Genomic DNA, 8,906 nt, shown 5'->3' on the forward strand with positions numbered 1-8,906 from the left:
CCAAGCAATGATAGTGAGAGCCTATACTTCCATGAATCAATAGCAATTAGTAAGCTGTAGTATATATAATCAAAATAATTCTGATAAAGGATTTCAGATCAAACCTCTAGACATTCAACAACAAATACGTCAAAGGAATTAATCTTCAGATCAAGCATTGTGAACAATAAATTCGTAGCTCACTTATTTATGACATTTATTTAATGAATACTTCATTTGCTCAATTAGCAGCGATACTTATGTAACTGGTTTATTTTCCCTTACGCACATAGATAAAGACATACACAAATTAAACGAAGTTCAAAACAGAGAGGAAATATTCAAGTTCACAATGTCTGTACAAATATATGAAGTTCAACTTTTCTTCTTTGTTTTGATCTCACTCATTGGAACACTTAAGCACTAGATATTTAATGTGGGCATACATTCCATATTTAATTTTAGTATTTAATTGATCAAGCATGTACACAAAATTTCCCTTACTAGGTTTAGGCCTGTTTTAACCTTAATTAATCTATTTCAAAATACTTATGACTTCAACTAAATTGATTAGAAGACAAAATCTATCTTAACATGAATCAAATTTGTGATATTCCATAGTTCAATTAGTTTATCATCCATAATTCTTAATGCAAGTGTCAACCTATGTTACTACTTCAGTTCTAAGGAAGAAGGGGATGACTATGTTACCAAAGCGCTTAGAGACCAAAATAGAATAGGCTCCCTCAAGGTTTACGGTTCCAAGCCCTTACCCTATCTTGGGAATCATCCTATTGATTGGATTTAGACTGCCCCTCTTTGGAAACAACTCCATTCCCAACTTTCTTAAATACTGACAGTAGTAACAAGCATTAGGCTATAAGTATACTAACTTGTCATGTATTATGAAATTCTGGTATATTAAATATTTAATAGACTAACAAGCAAGGAATGGTATAAACATAATCAGAATATTGTCATACCACCTAGAACAAAGATGTTACTGCCTGTAACTTAATAACAGTTCTAACCTGTTCCAATCCGTGGTGATATCACTGGATGCTTTGATTCCTTTCTTTTATGTCTCTCAATATGAGGGAGAGGTCACACCTCCTCATCATGTATGCTCTTTGGCAAGAGACACACCCTTTCACCATTAGCACCTTTTGAAAGAGTGCAACTCTTCATTATTTCTGCCCTTTCAAAGGGACACAACCTTTCACAATCAGATCTGCAACTCTTATTTAAATCAGATCTTAACCACTACATAAGTATGCAGCCCAAACGAAATAATAAGCCCTTAACAATAACCTTAATTAACCAAGAATCCTCTTATAATATTTGGTTTAACAAGGACTAAGTAAAAGATTCGTTCATTTAACATTTAATGTTTTCATTGTCATCAAAGTCGTCTTATTGAGAGATCCTTATATTTACTAACCCGTCACCAAAGAAGGAAGGAACAAGAGACTGAAATTACATGATTAAATCTGATCACTGGTTAGTATGAACCTAGCTCTGATACCATGTTGATTTTAACACTTTCAGATTAATGTAAACTCAGAAAATCAGAATTTAATTACTAACTAAATTGATTAAATGAAGGTTTTGTAGATTTCCAGATTTAAGCATAACAAAGAAAGGAACAAAATAAGAACAAGATACAGTTACCCTGGGAAAACCTCCTAGGAGGAAAAACCCAGCTAGAAAAGATCCTCAGATCTGATTATGGATTGTATTCATACGAAGGTTACAACACTTATCTCAAATATTTGAAGGTGATTGCAATTAGGACTGATAATGTCTTCCACAAGACTGCACTTTCACAAGCATCAAGTTGTCACATCTTCCCCCTTTAACACTTCCAACAGCAATCAGGTCCAAACCCTAGGTCTGCAATATTTGCATATGAAGTTTGCACTTTGATGGGCTGCAACCTCAGTTCGCTCTCCTCATTGATGAATTTCGCACTTTTACTAGCAGATGTAGTTCACTGATATAGCAGAGGTAATTCGCTGTAATAGCAGATGTAATATTGCTCCTTTAACTTGCATTAGGCAGATACATGTATTTCGCATGGAATAATGAAAGATGAATGTGTTTGATTGAGGTGAAAAGTATCTTTATTTATATGATGCAATATCCATTTATGTTGGCTTATACTAAAATCCATTTATGTCGGCTTGACCTTTAATTTATTGTTTTCCCTTTAATCCGAAATGCATTAGATAGGGTTGGACCTTTGCATGTGGCGTGGAGTAGCGTGGGGTTCTTTAAGAGGTGCTGTGAGGTATAGGGCCCAGCCCTATACGTTGGAGAAGGGGGCTGGCCCCCTTGGGTGGATTCCAATGTTGCCCAAGGCAATTGGAATCTGCCATTTCCCTAATTACAATCAACACACACAAAGGGAGCCACATGTGATGTGAATATATAATTTTTTTATGCTTGTTTTGTTTATCAAATGTATGGTATATGGTTATCCCTCTTTATTAGGTAAATATATGTATAATTTTCATATGTTCTTTATATGAAAAACCTAAAACAAACCCAACCCTTAAATTTTTTTGTCTAATCTACAGACCAAACTTGAACTCAGACTGCCAACTTAGCCAAATATATGCCAATTGAGTACTCAGCTGTGAGTCTGTAAGCAAGTTACACATGATTTTGTGTGTAATTGGTAGGTTTCTGAAATATGGTTCAAACACACTCCAAGAATACTCACAAGTGGTAAAACTGTAGGTTTGGCTTAATATGCACATTACATAAATCATAGGGATTTGACTTGCCAAAAAAATTCCACCATTATCTTACCAGAACCAAAATTTATTAATATTCTATGATTTATCTAATACTTATAATGTTTGCCAAAGTTCTAATTCAAAGAGGGAAAGGACAAAAGTTGACTGCAAACGCTTGGTTTCTATGTTGCCTGAGAGTCTATAACACATTCAAGAAGAATTCCTCTGTCTACTAGTACATGGGCGATTTTGCAATACTTGGCCATTGCTCATTTGCATAGGGAGAAATGTCTTAATGCACTTGAGATGGCATCTTGTTGCTTCTACATCATCTTTGAAGGACTTAATTTTAAATCAATGTTGGATTTAAATGGTATTTGATGACATCAAGGTAGCAATGCATTTGCTGATCCCATTTGTCATTAATGCTCTCCCATATTTGTGTGTATTTATTCTCCTCATTATGCATCTTGGTCCGAGTAGCTTCCTTAGCTCTTGCCATAAGCTATTTCACTGAGCCAAATACTCGTCAATCACTCGGCTGCAAGATTTTAAGCCATTTACTTGCGATTTGTGTGGGTAATTTACAGGTTTTTCAAATATGGTTCAAAGTCAAACACACTCCAAGAAAAGTTACAAGTGGAAGAATTTTAGGTTTGGCTCAATATGTGCATTGCCATCTCTTAGAGGGATTTGATTTGCCCAAAAAATCCCACCATTGTCCTGTCAAAACCAAAAATGATTAATGTATCTAATATTTACAATGTATGTTAAAGTTTAATTTTAAAGAAAGAAAAGACAAAAGTTGACTGCAAACACTTGATTTGAAGGTTGTCTGGGAGTCTGTGGCACATACATTTGAGAAGAATTCCTTTGAACTGCTTCATGGGCAATTTTGCAATACGTGCCCATTAAGAAAAAATCTCTCAATGCACTTGAGGCCATCTTGTCACCTCTACATCATCTCCAAAGGACTTAATTTCAAAGTAGTGTTGGATTTAGATAGTATTCGATGACACTGAGGTAGCAATGCATTTGCTAATCCATTTGTCATTAATGATCTCCCATATTAGCATGTATTTCTCTTCATTGTGAATTTTGGTCCTAATAGCTTCCCTAGTCTTTCCAGGAGCTGTAGAAATAACCCATGGGGGATTTTTCCCCACCAACTAGTCTTAAACTCTGACCAATGACTTTGAAATTTGCATAATCTATTGTGCATTTGACCAAGAATTCAGAAAAAAAATGCGGTGAAATTTAATAATTTATTACAATAATGTTACGACTTCTTTAGAGACCTAGGGTTTCAGGCTATGTTATCAATGTTGGCATTGGTTTTGGGTTTGTAGGTTTTGTTCATGGTTTCAGTAAATTTTTCTTTTGGGCTGGGTGGTAATGCCCCTTATAGGGAGGCTATGAAAGAAGAGCCCATCCTGTATTCCTTGGGACATTTTCATGGCCCAAATTAAGGTCTTCAAAACCACACAGACCTTCATGGTACGTTCCTTTTTTATAATTTTATCACTATGTTTTCTTTGACAACAAGTCATTATTTTTTTACCAAACTTTCATTTTTCAGAGAACTAACTGTGAAGGTAGAGAATCTGATTGGTCTAAATAAAGAGGGCTGTGTAGTTGAAGATAGGAATATCATCGTTTTGGAATCTTTTTATTTATTTGCTTCACTGTTTTTAGAAACTTCTTATACTAGTCGTCAAAAACTCAACGTTTATAAAAACATAATAACAGTCAAATCCAGAAGCAAAAAAACTCACAGAGTCAAATCAGAAGCATAACAGACAGACTAATGGGTTTTGGAAATCTACTGACATTAACTTAATAACAGTCACTATCACCCCATGCTCACTTCTTCCCTCACTCTCCAGTAAGAAGTTAAAAGTATCTGAATATCAACTTCCTAAATTTAAGACAAAAGAGCATTCATCATAGTAAACAAAAGCAGTAACAATTGTTTTAATATTCTTTTTTTGCCTCCAATACCATGTAAATATTACTTCTTTTTTCTGAGGTTAATCATTTGTTCAATCACTTTGTCTGTCTGTTAAAAGCTTTGACACTAATCAAAATTGTTATCAAGATAACACAGTTTTTTATTTAAAAAATGAACTTTATTGCTGCCCAGGTCATGCGAACTTCTCTGCATCCCTGCGATGGTTGACGGACTCCTAGGAGTCCTTTGGTCTTTCTAGGGATGTTGGAGCATCCTCCCAACGTCTCCAATAGGATGAAACTCTCCCTAGATTGTCTTGGCCCTTGGGAATAGGGGGGATGTATTGAGGATGACGTTGAGAAGGGATGTTTTCTCCCTGTCCTTGTGTTTCCATTTTAGAAACTCTCCAATTTCAACAGGAATGCATTGTTATGGAACTGTGTTTTTGAAAGTTATTTATTTTAAGGGTTGGAATAGTCAGGCAATTGTTGTTTTAAATTATAAATCAAGTTTAGGCATTAAAACTAAATGGTGATAGTTTGAACATTAAGGCCTTCAAGACTAAATTAACCTTCATGGTGCATATGATTTTCATAATTTTATCACAATGTTTTTACACATACCAAATCCTCATTACTCGTGAACAAATCTTCGTTCTTCAGAGATCTAATGGTGACGTTGGGGAAATCTTACTGGTCTAAATGAGGAAGGCTGTGCAGTTGAAGACACGAATATCATCATTCTTGATTGATTTATTTATTTTCTAACTTTGTTTTTTAGAAATTGCTTATAATAATCAACACGAACTCACAAACATATATGAAAATTTGATAGCATCTACCGCCATCTCACCCTCAGTGCTTTCCTCCACTCTCTAGTAATCCTGAGATGTTAGTGATGTACAAATTAAGAAATATTTGATCACTCTAAGTTCCTAAATTGAAAATAATAGACCATGTATCTGAGTAAACAATAACAATAACAATTGTTTAATCATAGTTCACATGCTCACGAGTCAGTGAATACTTTCAATTTTTTTTTTCAAAGTGAGTGACTCAGAAACTTTTGACTCGGCAGGGATGACTTTAAATTGTGTGTTCTTTTTTTTTTGTTTTTGTTTCCATGTTTTTTTGTTGAGTAAATCGACCACTAAAGGTGGGATGGTTGTAACTCCATGCCATATGAACTGTATGATTCTAAATTGACATAGAATGACTATAATGCTGAAAAACATAAATTCAGGTGCCCGGGGTTTCTGAATTTATTATTTTGCCTAGTTTAGCTGAGTTCTGAAATTTAAGTATTTATTAAGTATTTTTGGTTTGCAAGTTCAAGTATGCAAATTGTGGTTTTAATAGTATATTTCGCACCCAGCACCATGTACATATTCCTCCTTTCTTCCAAGGTCAATCGTTTATACATGCCATCTTGTTGTTTGTCTATCCAGAGCTTTCACATAAATCAAAATCATTATCATTCCATAGAGAAAGATTGATCTGTGGGGACTCCCTGGTATGTCCAGGCATCGCTTGGTTGTCCTGGGGCTGTACCCACTAGTAGGGAATGTTGGATGTACTGATGTGCTCCCATTGATTTTCTAAGGCAGTAGGAGATCCTCCTTCCAGCCATTATGTTTAGTTGGTGGTCACTAGTTTTGTATACTAAACTCAAGTTGCACAATGATCATTTGAATTGTCTTTCTATTCTGTCTCATATTTATGTGTGTGTGTGGACTCCTAGATAGGTTTAGCACATTGTATATTTGCAATGAGACATTACATTGAATTTTGTCAATAAATACATTCACATCACTTAACTATGATGTCATGTTGATAGACTTAATATGTACACTAGGGACATACAAGGGACTTGAGTTAATTTCAGCGTTGAAAGCACACTTGGTCCATACTTGAACAAGTAGTCTATCAGATGGTCTGCTTTTAGCATTTGCTTCATGGCTCTGATGTGAAAATAAAAAGTCAAGATAGTGTTGACTTGGTGGTCAGCACCTCCTTGGGGACTCGTGACATGGCTTAACTGCCTCCCATGGGTCGGGTTAAATCTGGCGTTTGTATCAGGTGTTGATAGTTCAAGTTTTTGGCACAACGGCAAATGATTCCAACAATTGGTATCAGAGCCTTGGGTAACGGGTTTGAGTCTCCCTTCGATGGGTGTTGAAGGCTCAGTCAGTGCTGAGGGGGAGATTGTTGACTTGGTGGTCAGCACCTCCTTGGGGACTCGTGACATGGATTAACCACCTCCCGTGGGTCAGGTTAAATCTGGTGTTTGTAGCAGGTGTTGATAGTTTGAGCTTTTGGTGCAACGACAAATGATTCTAATAGATAGCGCATTACTGTATGGAAGTCTCATAGCCAACAAAATGTAAGCTGGTTGTGAGCAAGTATTTATTAATTACAGGCATGATACTGATTACATTATATATTCATACACAAGTTTATCAATATTTTGCGATATACTTAGGGCATTTCACTTTTAAGCCATCTACTTTTTCATTGTTTTACTTAAGTTATTTCATAAAGTCGCCAATTCACTGACTTAGTGAATTGTGGTTACTGGTTACACACAATTTGTTTTAATGTAACTTTACGCTCCAAGGCAATATGGACAGACTTTATTCATATGAAATTGTTTAATTTGGTGAAATAGACCATGTACAAAAAATAATAACTTGAGGCTAACATAAACAACCAGATCCACCGCTATCATTCCCCTGGCCAGTGGAATATCTTTGTCAAACCACCTGTGAAGCTTTTTTCATGATCACATTACAACTGAAGTAACGGATGATTTTGTCCTGATAAAACTAGTTTCCAAGTGCCTTTGGCCAATGGCAATGACTTCCATCTGCTTGAGGGACCTACGAAAATAGAAAAGCATTACAGGGGTACTTATGCTTTTAGCATCAAAGGGAAGAATCGCCTGGCTAAATGAAAATCTATGATCTGGGTATCTCCTGTATGTGTAAACCCTCAAATTTGTCTTTGAACCCATGAATTTCTAGCATGGGAATCTACTAGATGCTTTTTCTTTTCATAAAGCAAGCAGAGCCATTGTTTTTCATTGGGCAAGCAGAATTGTATTTTTAAATAGTTGCAATGTTTCATTAAAAACTTATTTCTGATGATAATTATTTTGTTAATTATTTTAGGAAGTAATTTCAGTAGTGGGAAATTTATCTGATTATACTTACCTCATTCATGTGGCAGACCTGAACGCAGCTATTGTGTCTGTGGACCTCCAATAAAGAAGACAGCTGGGGAAGAATATTATGATACAAGGTCCGTTCATGGGGTACAGGTTGTGCAGGTAAGAACAAGATATGGTAGAAGTTGACAAACACATTTTGGATCAGCTGTGAATTTTTTTCATTTTAGTGGCAATTTTTGTTGAATCAGTTGTATACTTGCAACAGGAAACAAACAGGCATTCCATCAAGTTGACATCAAAGGCGTCCCTTGCTGCAGCTGCAACTGATTCTGCAGGTTGTCACCGTGATTCCATTCTATCAATGGCATCAATCCAGCTAAATCAGAAGTTTTTGATTTCCAGCAGTCGTGATGGTGCAGTCAAAGTTTGGAAATAACACCAAGTTAATATTAAGTTAGAAATGTTGGCAGGAATTGTTTGGATTCTTCATTATAATTTCAAGTTGTGTATCCAGGCACTGTAATAAATGGGCCTTCACTAATGGACATTAATTACAGGCTGGAAGAGCCATATTACAGGCCTACACTCTATGATTATTGTAACTTTGTAAATGGTTAACTACAAATGTTGAGTTAGTCTGGGAGAAATTAATTCATTGTATATACATGCAAGACCTCAAGATTTTGGGATGTAGGGACTATATATTAGCACTATTGATCCTGATCTCCAAGATCCGTAACACACAATTTAAGAATGTATTCATACCCCTCTGTGATGGAATTAGATTTGTAGTATATTGTGATATGTGAGTAACTGGCCTATCGGTTTTGCCATGAAAATTGTTGTACTGTTACCTTTTTTGACAAATAAAATGATCTTAAAAGGAAAATGAACTGCTACCATGGCCATGTAATCTCCCTTTTTGTAAAATACCCTAGTTTGCCCCAGATTACAATTCTCAGCTATTACGGGTGGGTTAGAGAGGGAATACCTTTATCTCTTTAATAGAAGAACCCTGCAAACAAGTTAGGAAAGTAATCTACCAATTAAAACATACAAGTGACTAA

At 35.6% G+C, this 8,906-nt stretch overlaps 1 protein-coding gene across 1 annotated transcript in view; it reads left to right on the forward strand.

Moving 5' to 3' along the window:
• Positions 1-8,643, forward strand: part of LOC131060941 (serine/threonine-protein kinase VPS15) — a 54,443-nt gene extending 45,800 nt beyond the window's left edge. The window contains exons 11-12 of the mRNA XM_057994402.2: positions 7,899-7,998; positions 8,105-8,643. Of these exons, the coding sequence (XP_057850385.2) occupies positions 7,899-7,998; positions 8,105-8,275 (271 nt within the window). The 3' untranslated portion in view covers positions 8,276-8,643. The remainder of the gene's footprint in view (positions 1-7,898; positions 7,999-8,104) is intronic.
• The last annotated feature ends 263 nt before the right edge of the window (positions 8,644-8,906 follow it).

This window comes from Cryptomeria japonica, chromosome 5, assembly GCF_030272615.1.
Source record: "Cryptomeria japonica chromosome 5, Sugi_1.0, whole genome shotgun sequence".
Lineage (NCBI taxonomy): Eukaryota > Viridiplantae > Streptophyta > Pinopsida > Cupressales > Cupressaceae > Cryptomeria > Cryptomeria japonica.